Source organism: Pleurodeles waltl, chromosome 11 (assembly GCF_031143425.1).
Source record: "Pleurodeles waltl isolate 20211129_DDA chromosome 11, aPleWal1.hap1.20221129, whole genome shotgun sequence".
NCBI lineage: Eukaryota > Metazoa > Chordata > Amphibia > Caudata > Salamandridae > Pleurodeles > Pleurodeles waltl.
This window is the reverse complement of record NC_090450.1, coordinates 79,687,685-79,709,093: the sequence shown is the minus strand read 5'-3', so window position 1 is coordinate 79,709,093 and position 21,409 is coordinate 79,687,685. Positions and strand designations below refer to the sequence as shown.

Sequence of the window (21,409 nt, the reverse complement as noted above, 5' to 3'; positions counted from 1 at the left end):
TAAAACAAACAAACAAATGAAAAGCTGTGGGCAGGTTGTAAGCCCACAACAAAATATATGCAAAGTATATACAGTAGGTCTTGAAACCTCGACCAAAAAATGACGATCTGTATCAGACTTTGTGAAATTTGCATGCTATTACACTGCTAGTTCGTCTTCCTATTCATTCATTTCAGATTAAAAGGAAAAGAATGAAACATTGTGAAAGATACTACGGGTGTCATTGGGTTGTCCACTTGCATATACGATTATATGCCCCTCTGATCAAAGTGGGTGAATGAGTGAAATTGATTTTGACAGCAGGCATCTTCCTTAGGTTGTATTAAATTGCAGTGTGAATGCAGTGGCATATGGCACTTATGTAGAGATTGAAAGGCAGATAAACCTGTTAAAACCAATTGCGATAGTATATGTGTATCAATGTGGATTTAAATAGCACAAACCTAACTATGAAGCATAGGTGCACTGTACAAAGGAAGGGGAACATTAGGGAAGTGACTGTTTCCATCAACAGTGAAAATGGTTGTTCTTGAGAGCAGTCTGGAGATATTGATCATGTTTTTTGAGTTGGATCTTAAGTTCAATCACTCAGCATTACAAAAATTCTGAAAAAATAAACAAATTCTCAAATAGACCGAGCTACTTTATGGTCTGGTAAGAAAAGCATAGGCAGCACACATCCCTATCATACCTTCTCATTGCCTTATGAAATATTTTTTTTCTTATTTTGCATGTCTGGTTGACTATTTCTGTTTAAGGATTTTAGAGAAATCCTCAGCCATGTAGTAAAATATTTCCTTTCCATTACAGATCATCATGTTGAACTCAGTCTCCGATCTGCATGGCTACATTGATAAAAGCCAGTTAACAGTGGAGCTAGGAGGGACTCTGGAGTATGCCCATGGCCAGTGGATACACCATCGAACTGTAAGGACTCACTCGCTTGCTCCATTGTGCATGCTCCTACTCATGCTGCTAACAAAAAGGATCAAACTGCATTGTTCATCGTCAAGAAAATAGCCTATATATTGATCATGAGAAAACAAAATGGCACCATATTGCTTATAAACGCTACTGTATTTGTTATGTTTTGTTATATGTGACATTTTCGTGGCCTGGAATTGCGCCCTGGAATTTCATTCAAAAAGAAAATATATCACTGCAAATATTATTGGATAGTCAGCTAAGATATAGGATGCTTAACCTTTATGAGAAATGGGCATTCTTACCCTCATTCTTTTATATTGTAATATTAAAAATCAAATAATTTAAGGATCTTATAGGAATACTGTTTTTGTTTGTGGGTCTGTGGTGCTTAATATGTACCAGTGGTTGCGGGTGTTGGGGACCAGCACTCATTTTTAGGGACTAGGAGTTATTTTTCATCATCAGACTTTCAACCCACAGTAAGAGAGGGAAAGACACACAAAGGAGAAAGAAGGAGGAGCTTCTGCTCCTTTTAATCATTGACTTTCAGCTTGCCTTTGACCGTGTACAGCGTCCCGCTGCCTTTTGGCTAGGTTCATGCTACAGAAATACAATATCAATACATACAAAGAATCTGAAAGTCTGAGATAAAGAAACAGTGGAAAAAGAGGCATGAAGTGGAATCAAGATTAGGCGTTTATTTTATTCTGGAAACCCGGCCAGGGCTTTGTAAACCCCCTGCTTTAGCAGCTACAGCGGGGTTGGTGTTCTTTATGGGCCTCTCTTATCTGCAGGTTGGCAGATGCGCTCATAATGCTAAAAAGAGGAAAGAACTTTAGGCTGATAGGAAAAGGGAAAGAAGAATAGTTAGGTGGATGCATAAGTAGGTGAAGTGAAGGATAGATGAGTGAGTGAACAGATAGGTGGATGAAAGGATGGATGGATAAGTGGGTGAAATGATGGATGGATGGAAGGATGGGTGGGTGAACAGATAGATGGATGGATTGCGTGGGTGAAATGATAGGTTGAGGAGTGGGTGAAAAGATGGATTGTTTAATGGGTAAAAGGATGGATGTAGAAGGATGGATGGATGTGTGGGTGAAATGAGGGATAGATGGATGAGTGGGTGAAAGGACGGGTGGGCGGAAGAATGGCTAGATGAGTGAGTGAAAGGATGAGTAGGTAAAAGGACTTATTAATTGGTAGGTGAAAATATGGCTGTCTGAGGGGGTGAAAGGATGGTTGGACTGGGGGAGAAGGTTGAGAGGGTAAAAATATGGCTGGATGAGTGAGTGAGGGGATGGGTAGGTGGGTAATGAAAGAATCGCAGAGTAAATGGAAATCTGAGAGGATGGATGGGTGAGAGGATGGCGGAGTAAATGGAAATCTGCAATGATGGATGTATGAGTGGGTGAAAAGATGGCAGAGAAAATAGAAATCTGAGAGGTTGGTTGCGTGAAAGGATGGTCAAAAGGATCAATTGATGAAATGCTTTAGTGACAGATGGGTAGGTCAAATGAAGATGTATGAATAGATGGGTGTATGGATGAAAGCATGAATAGATGATGGATGTGTGAATAGATGGATGGGTGGATGAAATGGCCAATGGATACTTTGAATGGTGAAAGCTTAGATGAATGGATGACAGAATGCAAAGGTGAAATTTGGATGTCAGTGGGTGGATGGAAGGGTGAAAGGATAAATGTATAGATGGTTGGATGGAAGAGACAAGGGTGCTCTTCTAGGGAGGTTCCTGACCAATAGTTTAGATTGCTTGGTGCCACAGTGCTTTGGCTCAAAGTGAGGGGTATTTTAAATTTCTGGCTACTCCATTGAAACCCGGGTTTGGCAAAGCCACAGCTGGTCCTTAGAAAACGTAAGGCTGTTGCACTTATTTTTGTTACAAATAAAGCACTGATGATCATGTAGTCTGGCTCAGTATCCAGTTAATTGAACAAATACTATGAAAAATGCACATTTTAAGTATGATTTTGTTGCTCTTCAATTAGAGTCCTTTAACTTGGCAATTGAATAAGGTTGTGTACCTCATAAAAAGTTTGTCAAAGAGAATAGTGATCCAGAAACAGATTGTGGTAATACGATTCCCCACAGCCAAGTGCTAAGTAGGGTGAACACCCCACTGCACGTTTTTCCTGACACTGTGCCACACCCTTTGCAATCTACAAATAAGTGCTATCAGGCATGTTAGCTTAATAAGGACAATGGAGGAAAACCAAGATTACAGTAAGGAGAATACATTAGGTTATCTCTCGAAATTTTTGGACTGGTGGAAACAGTGTCCATTATGACATGGTGTGAGGGGGCCACTCCGGTTTCAAATGATCATCCCTAATTTGCTTAATTTCGGCAGGCACATACTCGTGGACTGATCAGAAACCAGCTGGTAGTATTAAAGGAATAAATTGTCAGAGTCACCAGATCCTCGGGGTCTGTGCACGTTCCCAACACTTCCACCACAAGACAGCTCCAATACTCTGATTAGAATTATCACAGAGTCTAAGAGAGTCCAAGTGGGGAAAAGGGGATTAGGAAGGGAACAGCTGGGAAGGAGACCGGTAGGAAGCAAAAGGTTAAAGCACACAATATCAAGATTATATTTTATTAATCAGTACTAGATTATAACTGTAAGCATTGTGGTTCAGAAATCATATACAACCTATGAAATGACTTATATAGTTAGGCTTCAGGATTACTAGATACCTGAGAGGCAATCAAGGAATGGTTAAATGCAATGTTCAGATTCAAACATTATCTTTTGCATGAGGATCAGGAAAAAACATCTGCATAATTTCTAACACGTCATATCTAGAACTCTAGCATTTTGTTCTTTCACAAATTGTCGGAAACATGAATTGTGCACATTGTATACTTTCACCAAGGTTGTAAATATCATAGAATGATTGTGTACCATGAATAACATAAGTTAGACTCGAGAAATAAATCACGCGTCTTGCTGACTAGAAAGCCACCTCGTAAATGCCATGAAGAGTAAGCACATTATGAACACCATGATATTAAAACACAAGAAAAGAATCGCGCTTCTTGCCGATTCGAAGATCACCATGAAAATGCCAGAAAAGGTTAGCGCACAATGAATAACATGAATTACACTCGAGAAATGAATCACGCTTCTCGCCGATTCGAATGCCACCATGTAAATGCCAGAAAATGGTAGCGCACAATGAACAACATGACTTACATATGAGAAATGAATTGCGCGTGTCGCTGATTCGAATGCCACCATGTAAATGCCAGGAAATGGTAGCGCACAATGAATATCAAGGGTTAAAGCACGAGGAGTGAATCGCGCATCTTGCCGATTCAAATGTCACCATATGAATGCCTGGAAATGGCAACGCACAATGAATATCAAGGGTTAAAGCACGAGGAAAGAATCACGCATCTTGCCGATTCGAATGTTACCATATGAATGCCTGGAAATGGTAACGCACAATGAATATCAAGGGTTAAAGCATGAGGAAAGAATCGCGCATCTTGCCGATTCGAATGTCACAGTATGGATGCCTGGAAATGGTAACGCACAATGAATATCAAGGGTTAAAGCACGAGGAAAGAATCGCGCGTCTTGCCGATTCGAATGTCACCATATGAATGCCTGGAAATGGTAACGCACAATTAATATCATGAATTAAACACGAGTAAAGAATTGCGCGTCTAGCCGATTCGAATACCAACATGAAAATGCCCAATAAACATCAAGCGCACTTTCACACACACAAGAGCCAAAAGATCTTATAATAGTAATTAGGCCCAAGAACTCGAAATCCTACGAGAACAGGGTTGGGGGCCCAGCCCGACCTCCGTCTTACCGCCCTGATCAAGAATCACCAAGCGCAGTGAAAGGGCGAGGCCTGGAAGATCCAAGTAGGCCTCCGGAACAGGAGCTCAGGAACTTGCTGCTGCTCTGCACCGGTACCTCTGAATAGTGAGCACGTGGAGCTGGGCTGGCTCCCTTTTATAGAGTCTTAGCCCAGCCCACCAACCACACCTAGGCATGCTGCAGGGAAGCTTCCCAAAGGCCCTGGAAAGGGGGCCACACCCTGACACAGTCTGAATGCCTGCAACAGTACATTACATGTAAGCAGTATTTATATGCATGCTGAACATACGTTTTCAGGATGAAACTCTGCAATGCAAAAAGTTAAACAACATAACATCAGCACAATGCATAAATTATGTTAGCTTGAAATCATTAGGTTTTTGCATTCTGGTCACCCGTAGAGTGCGTACTGCCCTGATGCTGATATAAATCACACCTAGTTCTAGTCAAATGCTTGTAAATCGGACCTTTCGTATTTGAAGCCCCCGTCCTCATGATCAGTGACAGTCTGATCACACAACCACAAACCTACTCAGGCATAGGCATTTCTCAGTCATTGTGATTCTGGAGTGGGGGTAGGAGTTGGGGGGGGTGATGAATCTCACACTTCCAACTAAAAGGACAGTAAGTCGCAGGGTGAATGGGTGAGGTGATCGAAGCTCGGGATGGACTGTTCCCATGGGAAGCAGGGTCAGTACTGATTTGCATTAGGTGGAACACTGGAGATGATTTAGAGACTAAGCAGGTAGGTACTCCATTGTAATGGTGACAGAGTACTGTGTCCTCCAAACAAAAGATCCATCCACCCGATTTTGATTGGGAGGACTGCAAGTGTTACGCTGATGGAGTAAAATTTACTCAGTTGGTTTAACAATTCCTTCAATGGTCCAACAGAGTGGGAGCCATTGGAGGTAAGCCATCTGACCATCTGTCATATTTAGAGTAGATGTTCACTGGCAGGTATATCTAGAAAGTGACGTTCGATAAGGGACAGGAAAAAAGAAAAATGGCCTTGACACCTCAGGAGAAAACTCCCATGGTGCGGAGGACATTTGTTGGTTTTTAATTTGCAGAAACAAACTCCCACTTTAGGAGACTGTTTTTGAAAAATAAAAAAATGTGTACAAATTTGACGGCCTGCGGTCATGGTTGACTGGGCCATCCATCAAACTTTTCCTACACTGACAGGAACCTATCAGTGTACAGTGATGTCTGCAGGCTGGAGAACTAGATTTGGTAGATGGAGTAAAGGTATGGTGGTAGGCATAAAGTTCTCTGCCACCCTCTCTGCCTTTAATCCACCTGCCAAACCCTAAATAAGACCCTCTGTCTAGTGTGGCACTGTGGGCGAAAAACAACGGGTAAAAATGCCACCACCAGTTATTGCCAGTGGTTAGACTATTTGCAACCATTTGTCCCATCACCCTTTGGTTGTTTGATTGTCAGTAGTGTCCCTACTGGAAACCTGAGATTGATAAAGCTTTCCAAGCCTACTACTGCCAATATTTTTGAATTCCAGAAAGTAGGAAGCATGCATCCGTTCAAGCTGTATTTAAATGGGTGCAGACTTCATAGTTTTTTGGTAAAATGGTCACTATATATATATATATATCCAAACAATGAAAAGGTTAGAATCTCTTAGTTAAATCAGAACAAGTAAAACCAACACAGACATATCAGACCTGAGTCAGGGCCCCGAGACACAACTACCAAGTCAAGAAAGCATTTATTTGGGGGGTGTCACACCCAACACCCTCCACCACACTCCACCCCAGAAACTACACCCCTGTACATAGAGTTCTGAAAGCCTGAATGGATGTAGGGGAGCTACAGTATGGTGGATTCAGTCCTTCTTAATAGACTAATCCCTATATATTAGATTATGTGAATTTTGTTCAGCAGGTTCCGTCATCACCAGAGATGTGCAGGAATGTACATGGATGTGCACTTCCCACCATAAGGTGCTTTGTTTGTAAAGTGCATCATTATTCAATGGACATGATGGTGCTAAGACAGCTGAACCCTAATTACAGAATTATTAGTTTAGAAGGAGAAACGTTTAAAGAAATTTCTTAAAACTAAATGGTAAAAGGTAAGATGTAGGTGCAAAGACAGAGCGATCCACAAGATAGTGGCTGCAAAAGAGTACACCTATCCTGCAATTCTATACTTACAAGTTCTAGGAGGAGGAACAAAGCAAATTGCTACTAAGCAAAGGGGACAAGTTTAGTAGATGAATGTTGATTAGGTTACAAATGGATTCAGGGCTTTGGCCATAAATGGCTTTATGACAGATGCAGAGAGATTTGAAATTGATGTGCCTAAAGACTGGTAGCTAACAGTGCTTAATTTGTAAAAGAATGAGTGCCCATACCCAAAGCTCTGCTCCGGTCGGCGCTATTAAAAACCAGTGTGACGAATACCAAGGCTGCTTTGTCTTGAATTCACCTTTGACCTCTTTAATCCACTACCAGACACTACTGTCCCTTTATCACACACTTACCGGTTCCTGCTTTCTCCTTTTGTGCCACTTTTTCTGTCTTTCTCTGCTTTCTGTCTTTTCACTTTGTGTTTTTTTCTCTCTTGTTCATGTTAAATATCTGATGAGATAAAATAATACCAGTCCTCTGTAATTAGTGACGGTAGTCCCCATTGGCAAACCCCAGCTCAAATTAAGCACTGGTAGCTCCTGAAGTTGGTGATGGTGTTGTGAAATCTGGGCCCAGTGGGAAAGGCCCGGTAAGAAGTTTGGATCAATTGGAGCCACTGCAGCTCCTATTTATGAAGACAAAGATAACGTGAATCACAATAATCTAATCTGGACCCAATAATTGTCCTGATATATAAGTTTTGTGTAGAAAGGCAATAATGTGAGTACTAAACTTAAATAAAGAAGCATGAAGAAGAGAGTTTTGCAATTTGTGCAGAACAATCCTATTTGTTATTAAAAAAATTAACTCTGTGTGTGAGCTTCAGACTTTTAGGTTACCCAGTTAATTGTTGAAATCCAACATGTGCATTCTAGATATTTTCGCAAAGAAATCTTATAAACAGGATGCGTTAATGCAAGAACTGGATTAACAGCACAAGTGCAGTCACTTTAACACAACATTTAACTAACTGTCTCCATCTGGACAAGTGGAAATGGAGATTAGATGTTTAGTGATAAATGACAAAGCGGACAGATAGGGATAACCAATGTCCTCAACATTGTTATTTTATTGTGGGGTTTTCCTTTTTTCACTTAGTACTGTACTGATTAAATATAGTAACACAACACAAAACAGATATGGCTGATAAACAAAACTATCAAAAGCGGTTTGCAAAACATGCGAATGTGATCATAGGACACGGATCAACAACCAAGATGAGCAAGCAATAATCTAGAATATAGCAGGTCAGTTTAGGACATCCTTCTGACAGAGGACCTTACCCGAGGAATATCTAAGTGTGAGCCAGAGAAAAATGGCTCAAAAACAGGAATATTGGCGCAGAAAAGTCTATAGAGGACATTGCAAGCAGCCATGCTGAGCCCATGCATGAAGTCTGGTGATTGTTATAGAAGTAACATGTTAATGAGGGGAACAGCAAAAAAGCAAAGACTGGGAAAACATTTCAGCACTATGGTCTATGTCCAGATGATTGGTGACTGAGTGGTACTCTGAAAAAGGGAGGGAATATTAGGTACGCGAAATGGGTAGGTATACCAACTACTCTGGATTAAAAGAATTAGAGTTGGAGACAGGTAAAAAATCCACACGTGGAGTTCTTGATAGAAATCTTCAAAGCATGTGTCCACAGATTTTCCCTAGGATGCTTTGACCGAAAATGGAAAAAAACATCTAAGAATCGTTGTTAAACTCTCATTCCTGTTTGTTATTTCTCATTAAACTGGTACTGAAGGGTATTACCACCTCCCACCCTGCATCCAGCATTATCAGTGCCTGGGGAAAAAGTGATTCCTGGGTAGAAACTAGTACGACTACTTTTTAATTTCTACGCTCTTGCTTGCTATTCAGATATTAGGTAAAATACATTATGTATTACTGTTACAGGCCATAGAAAACTTTGCACTGACAGTGAAAACTACAGCACAGATGCTTCAGACGTTTGGGACTGAGCTTGCTGAGACCGAGTTGCCTAATGATGTACATTGTACAGAAGAGATACTTTCATCCCACACCAAGGAACATGACAAACTAAAGGTAAATAATGTTATACTACACTTTAAGTGCCCTTGCTGCATGCTTTTGTTGTATATTTTCGAGTGGTTTCTTTTTAGTTTAAACATTTCATTGAGATTTACAGAATAAACATATACCTCAGGTTGTCATCAACATGATTGAGATTCAAAAATAGTCAACAACTGCTTCATTTGTTATTAATCAAAGGATATTAGCATTTCAATAAATGTAATGATGTTATTTTTAAATTGGCAATAGTAAACAAAGCATGGATGACAACTATTGTTAACAAAAACATAACATATTGAAATTTCCAGTAAGCAGAGAAGAAAAATAGACTATCTATGGACTCCTTTACAAATATAAAATGTAAAAAAAAAAGATATTTCACTCATAGGTAAAGACATAGAAATGAAAATAAGACTGAAAGATTTTAGTGCAATCAAAATATAAATATAAAAAATAAATAAATTTACAATTTAAGGTGAAAATAAAAAGTATAAACAATGTTCTAAAACATAGTAGCTAATACTAATGATATAAGGAACAGATAATAGGTGATTACTAACTTCATCTTGATTTACCAACGGTCACAATCAATGATGTGAAAATTTGAGAATGTAGCACCCATAATTCATTTCTATAAATAGCTTTGGTGACAGCGGTTATGCTATCTCCATTATTTCTATGATTTTCATGTTTACTATTCCATCAACCCTGATAAGATAACAACTCTATATCTTACTTGTTGAAAAGCTATCACAATTAGTATTTCAATAATATATACTGGCTTTTTGGTGTTTTAGAAGTCTCTCTTTAAGTAAACGTTCCAAGAAAATGTTTTGCAAGCAGGAATAGTGAGAGATTAGTGTTCAAAATAAAAATGATCTTAGACTGTAACCTAGGTAGAAGACTTTAACTGATGCACACTCAAATAACGTATGTGAAATATAGTGCACACATTTTGATGAGGCAGAAAGCCAACATTGTTAACTTTGGGAGCAGTGCTTAATTTGAACTGGTGGTTTCCGGTGCGGGACACTGGCACTTATTTTTGATGTTGAAACTTATTTTTCTGCATCAAGCATTTACTTCGAGCAAAAGACACATATGGGAAAGACGGAGGAAGAGAAAACGAAAAAGCTTCACAAAGGGAGAAAGCAGAAAGGTGCAAGAGTGAGCTCAATGGGCAGGGAGTGGCTGTAAATGGATCAAAGAGGGCGAGATGGCTTCTGTTTTACGCTGACTAAGTAGTCTGTGCTCGCACATTTCATTGCAGCAACCACTTATTTTTATTTACAAATTAAGCACTGTTTGGGATTTGAGTATAATTACAGAAAGGGAAAGGCAATTATATAAGAAACATAAAATGTGGGTCTTACTGGCAAGCATGTAATGTATTATGATTTAGAAAATAAATCACAGAATTGTAGGCACCATATGCTTTTCTCTTCACTCATCCATCTCCGTTACCTACGGCTTTCCTGGCCACAAATTATTATTATATATATTTATATATATATTGCTTTGAACTATTGCTTTCAACTTAAGTTCTCTTGCATCCAAAAGAAAAGTATCAGGTTTACATCCCATGCAATAAGCTTAACCAGCAATTTACCATTATCTTGCCATCTCTTTACAAAACACTATAATTATGTACTCTTCGTTTAAAATTATACTATATGGCCATTTTAAGAAAGCTCATTTTTTTGTGGCAGGTTTCTTAATCCATCTGTTATTACGAAACAGCTTGTAATTTTGAATCTCAGCAAAAACACAATAGTGCTATTTTTCAGACAGGATCTGTCTGAGGCATCAGAATATATTTCCTTGTTCTGAAACAGACAAGAAAAAAACATTTGTGGTGTTCATTTACGCAATGCCATGTGTGTCTAAGGCAAAAAGCAGAACAATTAATGTAAAAATCAAGACACTTCATTTAGTGTAAAATCTTTCTATCCCAATACCAAAATCATAGCATTCTATTTTTTTCCAAAAAAGAAATAAATACTATGCATATTTTATTTCAAAGGTTTTGACAAATTTTGTTGGTAATAATCCCTTTTGTAGAACTGAATTAGGACAGAGAAAAACATGATCTACCATGATTTGATTATGTTAAATCTTTCTCACAAGGATGAATTCCAGAGGGGCTATATTTCAATTAATGAGTTTAATTTCCCCTTAATCTCAGTTAAATTATTATTAACTGACTCTGATGAATTTTGATAATTTGGTTCTGTCCTGTTCTTAAATAATGTACCTCAAGTTCTCTGTTCCTTCTGAGGATAATGCCAACTCCCTCAGACGTAGTTTAATGCTAGATCTCCTATCCTCGAGAGTTATAATCTAACACATATCTGTTTCTGAGGAGTTAGATGTGTCTCCTGTGAGTAAATTAGGTCAACTTTAGATACCTCAAAAGGGAGAGACATAAACATATTTCTTTTATGCTTACATTTTAACCTCTGCAATCCATCACCTCATAAATATCTTCTGGGAAGGGACATTCCCATATTCCTCTTTTCCTTGCAGTCAATTCTACTACATCTTGCCCATCTGATGTAGTTCCTCTTCCGTTTTTTTCTGTTTCATCCTACACAGACTCCAGATCTCAACTCTGCCTCACTCTTTCTACTTTTACACCCGGGTTTCCTAGATGCTGAAGTTACATGTGGGTCTTCCACCTCCATGCACTAACTCATCTGCAGTATACTTAATCTTGATAACATAGCTTGGAATGGAGTAGAAAAATGGTACAGTCACATATTTTTCATGATCCCACATAAGATAGGAAAAATCCCATACAAACTGTCTTTCCAATATAATAGTAACTAATTATAACTCATCTTTGAGCATAATATATTTAAGCATGTCTTATTCATTCTGTGGTTCTAAAAGGACAAAGAGAATTTGGTTCCACTGACCCTAATAACCAAAGGTTTTTAGTTCTTTATAATTTTTGTGCATATCTATATTCTTTGAAGTGCTTTATCAGGTTAAGAAACACTTCCAAGAGTTGAACAGTTGTGAAAAATTGGCCTTGAACTGCCCAGAAAGAAAGACCCCAAAGGATTGGAACTGACTCCCTAGATTCAGTCAAATTTTTTATTTATTTCAGCACTGAGTCTGAAATAAAACAGTCTTATAGTCCAGGGATTCACCCCTTGGTATGGAATTTTGGTGATCAATTCATGTTCAAATCCATTTCCTCAGCCGGGAGTGCATGCACTCTGATTATTTCAGGGGTGCTTCTTTCATCATGATTAGGAATACCTGACATTCTCATATTTATTTCCTAGACCTATTTCCTAGATCCTGCATCTTTAATTTACCTTGCTGTATCAACTTATAGAGAAGTAAACTCTGCTCTTGATTAGCTTTGATGCACCTTTGATACTGGAAATTCCACTGAGGTACTGCATGAGTTCTTTTACTGAAACGTGGAGGGCAGGGACTCCACACCAGAACTAATAGATGGCCAGGCTCTGTATACATTACCTTAATTTCCTTAACTTTGATCAAAATAGATTTTAACATAACTGATAAATGTTCATCTCACCCTCAGGATTCATTACTTTTTTCTGTTGTTGTGGCCTTCAAGTTGTTGTCCACCACTCTCAACATTTGTAATGCCTCACCCAGCGGCACTATGTTTAAAACCTCCATTAAGCATTCTCCAAACATGCACCGACAACTTGTCAGTTAGAAGTAGACTAGATAAATGTGTAATAGAAAAAGAGAAACAGATTTATTTGCTATTGCCTTACTGCCTGGATGCACAGCTGGGCTTGATCTGCACTGAAGGAGTGTTGATATCGAACAACAATACATGGTAGGGCTGTTTTTCTGACTCTGGCATATAATTTCTGATATCATATATGATATATGTTGGACATGGTCCTCTCTGTAGAGTCACCATTTAATTTTGTTGCCTTAACCCCTCCTGTTTTCTGAACCAAATTTTTGGATGGCTTGTAGGACTCTGCACTTTACCACTGCTAACCAGTGCTCAAGTGCTTTCTTCTTTAAACATGGTAAACTTGGCTTATTCTCAATTAGCATATTTAATGTTCTTATAAATCCCTAGTAAAGTGGTACTACAGGTACCCAGGGCCTGCAAAAAAAACTCTACTAGTGGGGCTGAAACACATTTTGCGTCACCCACTTAAGTAGCCCCTTAAACATCTCAGGCCTTCCATTGCCATGCGTGTGTGCAGTTTTAAACTGCCATTTCGATCTGGCAAAATAAACTTTTTGCCAGCCCTAAACCTTCCTTTTTATTACATATACCTAGAGTCAACTCTAGGGTAGACCATAAGCAGCCCATAGGGCTGGGTGCATAGTACTCAAAAGGTTGGGCATGTACTTTTAAGTTTTACATATCCTAACCAAATTTGTTTTTTACTGCTGTGAGGCATACCTCTCCCATAGGATAACAATGGCCTTTTTACATTTAATAAGTGATAACTTTTGTTTGGGAGTAAGTAGAAATGTCATTTTCGGTGTCTACGGAATTGTAATTGAAAATCTTCTTTAATAATAAAGTTCAATGTTAAGTCACAATTCTGAAATTGCAACTTTTACAAAGTTGCCATTTTCTTGTCCAGGCCATTTGTTGCCTGCAGATGTTTCAGGATTGCATGACTAGGTGTTATTGGCATTTGGTCTTTGTGTACGTCTCCCAGACAGCCACACAGTAGAAGGCTTGGGTATTGGCCAAATATGGGCAGAGTTGTGCTTAGCCCTACTTGCACTTCAAAGACACAGCCACAGCTCACACACAAAGAGTTTCACACTAGCCTATTGTGACTGCAGACAGACTGAGACCAGAAAAGAATGCAGGAAATTCCAAAAACCTTTGTGTGGTGAAAACTGCAGAATCTTCTCCCATTTCAAAACTAACACTAGTTATAAAAATGGGAACCCCAGACTCACTCTTCATTATACTCCTGGACCTGTGGATACTTCAGCAGAAGGACTGCGCTGCTGCCAGGGGACTGCCTTGCTGTCTGAGAAGTAAGACTGGATCTGCACCCTTCATCCCAGGCTACCTGAGGGACTCCAAGGGCTAGTTAGTTGGCCCCCCATTCCGAGCTACAAGGATAATACAAGCTCCAGAGACCTCTATGCAGCTAAGCTGCTGCACTGGACCTTCCAGGACCTACAACTGGACCTGTCTGAGCCTTCTGGCCTCTGCCGGAGTGCATTTGTGATCTGCAAGAGGTGCCTACCAGGGTCTGGATCTTGGTGTATCATAAGTGGAGCTCCTCCTGGAAGTATAGGAGAAATCTTGAAGTTTTGGGCTCTTTGCAACTACAACTGAGCCTGTTCACGGCATGACCTTGCTACACGCACTGCTCACGGCGCGAGGCTCCACAGATCCTGATTCTTCTCCCTACAGCAACTGGCAGGGACAACTGACAACACAGGATCTGCACTTCACGCTACATTAACCGCCAGAGACAATCGCAATAGGATCTGACAGCTTGCGGTGGCTGCCAAAGTGTAGCTCCAGCAATAACCATCTGCGACATCCAGCCTGCTGTTCGTGCTACAGCGACGATCATTCTTGCAGCCTCCTCCACCACGAACTGGACACCTTATGCCAAACGTTTAGAAGGTAATGTTTACAGCAGAACCAGCGTCATCCCGTATCATGCCCATGCTCCATCGAAGTCAGCCTGAACTTGTGACTTTCACCTGGTTTTACTCGACCAGATAACCAAGAGTGACGCTTTGTGCTTTTAAGCACTATACTTACCTTAAATCTTTGACATTGCATACCTCCTGTTCTTTTGATTGGAGTTTTGTCATTTTGGTATCAAAAATGTATTTCATTTTACTCTATTTTACTAAATTAGTGTGGTACTTTTCTTTTGTTATATTTTCACTTAATTACCTTTTGAGTGCTGCATGAATACTTTCCAAATTGTTTCTAGGTTAAGCCTGACTGCTTTTGTGCCAAGCTCCCAGAGGGTTAAGCACAGGTTAATTTACTGACATTTGTGTGTTTCACCCGGACTAGGATTGTGGTTGTTTCTTGAAAAGGGTTTCACCACCCCTCAAGCAAAAACCCAATTTTTCACAAAATATCTTTTGACAATCTTTTTATTTCCATCTTCCTACAGTCAAATGAAACGTTAGGTTTACCCTGAGTTAAAACAATAATAATGTGTATAATATATACAAACAATACTCAAAGCTGTTACGAGTTGTTTACTAAAGCGGTCTACCTTCTACTTTTGTGATAACATTCTTTGATTACATTAAAAAGGAGAAGTATTCAGTCGTATCATAAAGTTCACTTAAACAGTCAAGTTTCATCTAAGGAAATACCTTAATATGTCCTCTAAGAAAGTTGTTGTAGAAACAGCAATTGCAAGATAGTTTGTAATCCTAATGCATGACTCATTGTGAGAACAAACAAGTGCAAGATAGAGTTCATGATCCTAATGGACGACTCCTTGTGAAAACAAATGAATGCAAAGTCAGAGTTTATAAACCTTACATACCACTCCTTGTGAATACAAACAATTGCAGGGTTAATAGTTAGTAATCATTAAATCATTAAAGAAGAGTTCCTGAAATCATTTTCAAGTGCAAGGTCTATATCCATTAGTACATTTTCTGACTCCATATTAGTCTTGTGAGACTTGGAAGCTTCTGACAACAAAATCATGGGTACAGCAACTATCATGATTACAGTGGAAGAGAGTTACAAACCTTTGCTTTATTACTTTTTTTATTTTCAGATTTGTGAAGCCCTCAGCTGCCCAAGGGCATCCTTGCGCTGCTGATGTAAAGTAACAGGAAACAACGATACGCAGAAACCTTGCATAAGCATCAAAACTAGAGGAAGATTGTTCCATCCTTTTGTTCCCAGAAAAGAAAAGGAATGTCTGCCTTTTTCAGCTAATCTAGTCTCGGGTATTTTAAGGAGATCCCCACCAAGGACCTTCAACACTCTGGAAGGGCGGTAATGCATAAGCTTTGCTTAGGTCTTGCCATGGGGCTCAATTGACCAATTCATTACTCATCAAACTGGCTAGATCCTAGATTTCCTGTCCCCAGCCCTCTACTGCTGGAGTCAGTTTTGAGGCAATGGGGGTGCGCCTTAGTGTTCTTTCTGCCTGCAGTTAGATGGCTTCTTCCCAACTTGTAAGGATTGCTTTAAAGGTCCTGTGGTTGGAGCTGAAGACTGGTTTACTAGATGGGTCTTAAATTCAGCAAGCCCAGGACATTCAGGGCCACCATCATCATCACACTCCTGGTCAGAGTGATCCAAATCTCCTGAAGCCTTTGCATTCTCCTGTCACTAACCCCGAAAAACATTAGATTGGAGACACGGGGATCCCCTTGATGTATTTTGGTAGGTTCCTCCGTCAGCTCCTACATCATTAAGGGGCTGACCTTAGCAAGGGTGAACAGAAAGACGTTCATCCATAGGTAAGGTCAGGGCTGTCTTATGCAGGAGTTTTCATTATCAATTATCATGTTAGGCTTTAAAAATTGGAAACATTCATTGCTTCCTTCTTCCCAGGCTTCCTTCCTCCCGTGGCTCTTTGGTGGTTAGGGACCTGCTCCTCAATGGGCTTCTCTGTGTTACTAACACCCAACATAATCAGTTTGCCAGTCTGAGAAGGATGGAAGGCTGAATCTGCCTTGTAGAGATTCAAAGTCATGACCTGCAAAGCATTACGTAAGTCACTGCCGACCACTCAGTCATCCTATTAGCTATGCTTCTATAAAGAAATTAAGTAATGTTACATTATCTTTTGTTTTTTTGGATGGGATGTGTCAAGTCACACTCCTGATAACACACCATTTGAGTACTTCATATTCTACCGACTTTCGTTTATAAGCCTAGAGGAACAGAAGGCTTGCCCTCACTGAACATTTGGAGTGCTAACCATGGCATGTGCATGGTCATGCTGAATTCCAAGTATCATACTACAACACTTGGCTCTAGAGCTTTGACAGATAGGAGAATTGGGTCACCCTCACTCTAAAGCTATTTGACACTGTTCTAAGTCTCCAGGGCCTGCTCCAATGGGCGGCCCATGTCCACTTAATGACACAACACCAGGAAATGTCGACTGGAATCAGCTGTAATGGACATGAATCATTTTATGAAAAGCCTGAACTATGACACATTGTATGAGTGACTGACCCCCTTCTCTGAGTCTGTATATTGTAATAGCTCACAAAATACATTCTATTGTAAAGACCTACTCTTTTTATCAAGTTTATCTCTGACTGCATAATTACGTTCAGTGCAACTGCAGTGTCTGCTGAAGCTGATTTCCAAACTAAAAACAACCACCTGGAGCGCATTGGGTGGGGTGTTTGGTTGAACCTCTTTCCACTTACTCACCAAAAAATAATTAGACCTGCTTCTCTCTCTCGACCTATTTATGTGTATGCCAACCCATTAGTCATGAGCTGGCATTGGCTGGACGCACTGAGAGTGGTTGCGCTAGAAGCCTTAGCTTCTCTTACCTCACCTGGAGAGTCCATTCCCAACAGGGTGTATGCAAGCCAGGTAGGCCCGATGAGGCAGTAGCTTTCTCTTCCATGCGGCCTTCCTTGTCATCGAATGAAGCTCAGAAAGTAAAGAATAGACCCTCCCCTTCCCAGAGAAGCACTCCACCAGTTACTTGTGGAACTAGCTGAGGCACATGAGGCTTGCTGGGTGCTTGCATGGCAGGGATGATTGTTTATGTGCAAAAATAGACACCTTCCTGCACATAAACAATCATTAATGGTATTTTCCTGCTATGTGCGCTCCAGAATGCAGCACACATAGAAAGAGATAAAAGCGAGGAGAAGTAAAAATATTTCTCCTTATTGCTCCACTTTTACGCCACCCATGGGTGGCATAGGAATCTGATGTATTCTCAGCCTTGTAAATCTGGGAATGTGTCAAATTCCATGGGTTTTGCTTGGGAACACCCACAGCAACACCAACGAAATGCCCATATCACGCAGAGTAATGCGTGAAAAGCGGCCAAACTCACAAGGCCATGAAAAGCCACACAAGGTGGCTTTGCGTGGCCTTGAAAATATGGGCCAGCACACTGCACCACCAAAGTGATGCTCCACTGACACTAGGGGCTTGTAAGTATGCCCTGAGGTGTGATTGTGGACTAATTGCTTCATTGCCCCCTCTCATGAAGCTAATTTTGATATTAGTGAGATGCTCTGCAAAGGGCCCATTGTGCACGAGTTTCACATTTTTGAATTGCATATCATGCACAAACCGTGCACACATCCTTCCCTGAGAGTGCACACTTTCCATCATCTTGCAAGGTATTCTATCACTATTTGGTTTAACCTCGTCCTTTCTTTGGTTAGGAATCCTGTTTGTCAGAAGATTTGTGAAGTCTCATGTCTTTTTTCCTAGAAAGGGTGCGTGGGAATTGGTATTTAGACAAGTATTTGTCCTGCAACTACACATTCTCGAAAGTGTTTCAACGTCAAACTATTTTGCTCAGAGGATTACTTGGGCCCGGGTTCCTCATGACCCCCACGATGTGTCGTTTAGTTCTCTCTGTTCACCCTTGCTAAGGTCTGCTGCACTTACTGTGAGTTGGCTGTTTTCAGTAATTACTGCTGTTCACAAAGAGGTGAGATCCAGGGCCGAACATTCCGCCGGGCGTTTCCCTGGAGGGCTGGAGCCTCTAGGGGTCGGTTTTCTGCACCACTCCAAGGTTAATTGCAGCAGGTACTGGGAGGCTTCAAGAGAGAGCAAGGAAGTGAGGGAAAAAGAGGGAAGTAAAGCGAAAGCGACCAGAGAAGGAGAGGAGTGACAGATAGGAGAGAGAATGGATGGATATAGAGAGAGCGCGAGGGATGAGGCGAGCAGGCCTGGTTTGACCTTTTTTTCCAGGGCAGCTTTGGTTGACCAGTCACCAAACTGTAAATCAGGTCCTCAATCAGGAGCAAGTCACAAGCACTAGAAGAGTGAGTCACAGCAAAAACTTTGTGAATCGGGCCCATAGATATTTGAAGTGGGTGTATGGGTTAAATTAAGATATTCATCAGGTAAATGTCATCAGCCTAGGGGCATGTCAAGTTAGAGTCACTTAGACTAGGACGGTGTCTAAGTCATAGCTTCTCAGACTGGAAAGGTTGCGGAGTTAAAGCTCCTCAAGCCAAGGCCCGATTAACAAAAGTCCTTCCCCCACGTAAACTGACATTAGATTTCTCAAAAACATTCACTTGTCAGGGTAAACTCACATTTGATATTGACAGTTCCAGAATTCACACTCATAAATGATTTTACAAAAACAGGTGGGTTGTGGGTGTTTCAGTAAAGGGGGGCTCATTAAGTACATGAACAGCCACAAACATGCAGATTTGTGACTATCTGGAACTTTTAAGAAATTCATTTTCACTCTCAATACAGCTGGAGCTTTTCCCACCTGGATGGGATCAGAGATTTACTCCCATTTAGAGAAGGAGTAAGTTTCTGTGAAGTCTAGTAATGGGAAGGAAATAGTACAAAACTGGTGAAAGTCCAGAGGAAGTGCGGAACATATATTCTTCTTGGGGTGGGGTATTTGTGCATTATCCTATGTCCAAGTGATAAACATACTGTTACGAGTGGTTTGTGAATCTGACATCAACCTTTTAAAATGTACAACTAAGTGATATGTACACGTGTGCGAGCTCTGGGAAAGCTGTTATGGTCAGAATTTCCAGGAGTTCTCATGGAATTCTTTGAGAAGTTCACAAAAAATTGGAAATTTACTCTAAGCGAAGGGGTAAGCATGAAGGTGTACATTTATGACTTTTTTGTAAGGCAGGCCATAGGTGAGGGAGCAGATGACCACATGGAAGTGAGAAGGTAGTTATTCGCTTCCATGCACTACAGTCACATTTCCACAACGTGCAAATCTAAGTTTTTAACAAAATTCAGGCCCATATTTATACTTTTTTAGTGCCGCATTTGCGTCGTTTTTTACGCAAAAGCGGTGCAAACTTACAAAATACAATTGTATTTTGTAAGTTTGCACCGCTTTTGAGTCAAAAAGCGGCGCAAATGCGGCGCTAAAAAAGTATAAATATGGGCCTCAGTTCTTTGCTGGCCTTTGGCAGCATGGCCAAACTGAAGGCTGAAAACTGCTGGGTGGATCTGAACGTGCTGAAAATAGAACAAACTCCTCAAAAATGAATACAGGCAGACATATCCAGAAATGGGGAATTTTACAGAAAGAGCAATAATGTATTTACAGGAAAGGACTAAATTGGTGAAAGTTTTAAAAAAGCATTTGCAATGCCAATACTGACTTTAGAGGAATATTGTGTGGTAATGTGAGCATTACAAGAAGGTAGCCTGGGAATGGATATGCATTTGTGTGTAAGCAAATCATGTAGAATAATACCAGTGTAGGTTAACTAGTCAGGTGACAGGTTGCACTGTCAAGCCACACATAAAAAAAGTGTAGGTTGATTACTGTTCTCCTCCCATCTGTGCTGCTGCCAGAGAAAAACAGCATACCAGGACCTAATTATCTTTTACACTTTTAATATGTCATATGTGTCCCTGAAAGTTCAAGCTCAGGCAGCAGGATAAATAAACAAAATCTTCAGAGGTGTGTGGTGCCCAATCAAGACGTGCTCCTGGCTCCCAACATGTGGGCAGAACCAAAGCCCCTCTCTAGTGATACTTACGTAATTGTCTGGCGTCAGCTGTGCTGTCAGGCCAGACCATAAAAGGAATAAAACAGTAAGATGCCCTGACACTGGAAGGATTTGAGGATCAAAGTTCCTCAGATGCCACATCTGATATACCTTGAGGGCAGCGAAGTAGGCAAAGAGAGAGAAACATCTATTCTCTAGCACAGCCACAGCTCAGAAATGCTGCAAAAGTATGATAAATACAATATATTTTGTAGGGAATTCAAGGAAATGTCACATTTTCTATAATTGTTTTGAATACCCTGTCAAATAATAATACTTTGTTTTTCTTGTATAAGTTCAGGCCTCGGAAATTCCACTCACCCTTTTTTTTAGCACTTACCCACCCCTTCTGGCAAGTTGAGAAAGAACAGGTGGTTTGTTCAGTCAGAAAGTGAAATAGCAATAAAGAAGCAATAAAGATGCCTTTAAATCTTGTTCTTATCTTGTGATATTTGCTCTGTGTTCAGAGACAGAGGTCAAAGTTCGGTTTGTATGCTTACAATTCATTTTGTTTCTGACTGCAGAGTTTCAGGGTTTTGTAAGGTGAACTGTCTGATCTGCTATACAAAGACACACAGCATTTAAATAACTAAGTCAGGTGTTTAAACATTTCAAAATATATTTCAGTAGTTGTGAAAGCCCAGTTTTGTACTTCTGTGTGATGAAAAAATAATGTAATAGGATGAAAACAAATCAGAACACTTTCTCAGATTGTTATTACACCATATAGTTTTATCAGTAAAGTTGC

At 40.2% G+C, this 21,409-nt stretch overlaps 1 protein-coding gene across 3 annotated transcripts in view; it reads left to right on the top strand.

The window, feature by feature from the left end:
- Nucleotides 1-21,409, top strand: part of MCF2L2 (MCF.2 cell line derived transforming sequence-like 2) — a 1,607,631-nt gene that overhangs the window by 377,376 nt on the left and 1,208,846 nt on the right. For all 3 annotated transcript variants that reach the window (XM_069213109.1, XM_069213110.1, XM_069213111.1), the window contains exons 6-7: nucleotides 811-927; nucleotides 8,845-8,994. In XM_069213109.1, the coding sequence (XP_069069210.1) occupies nucleotides 811-927; nucleotides 8,845-8,994 (267 nt within the window). The remainder of the gene's footprint in view (nucleotides 1-810; nucleotides 928-8,844; nucleotides 8,995-21,409) is intronic.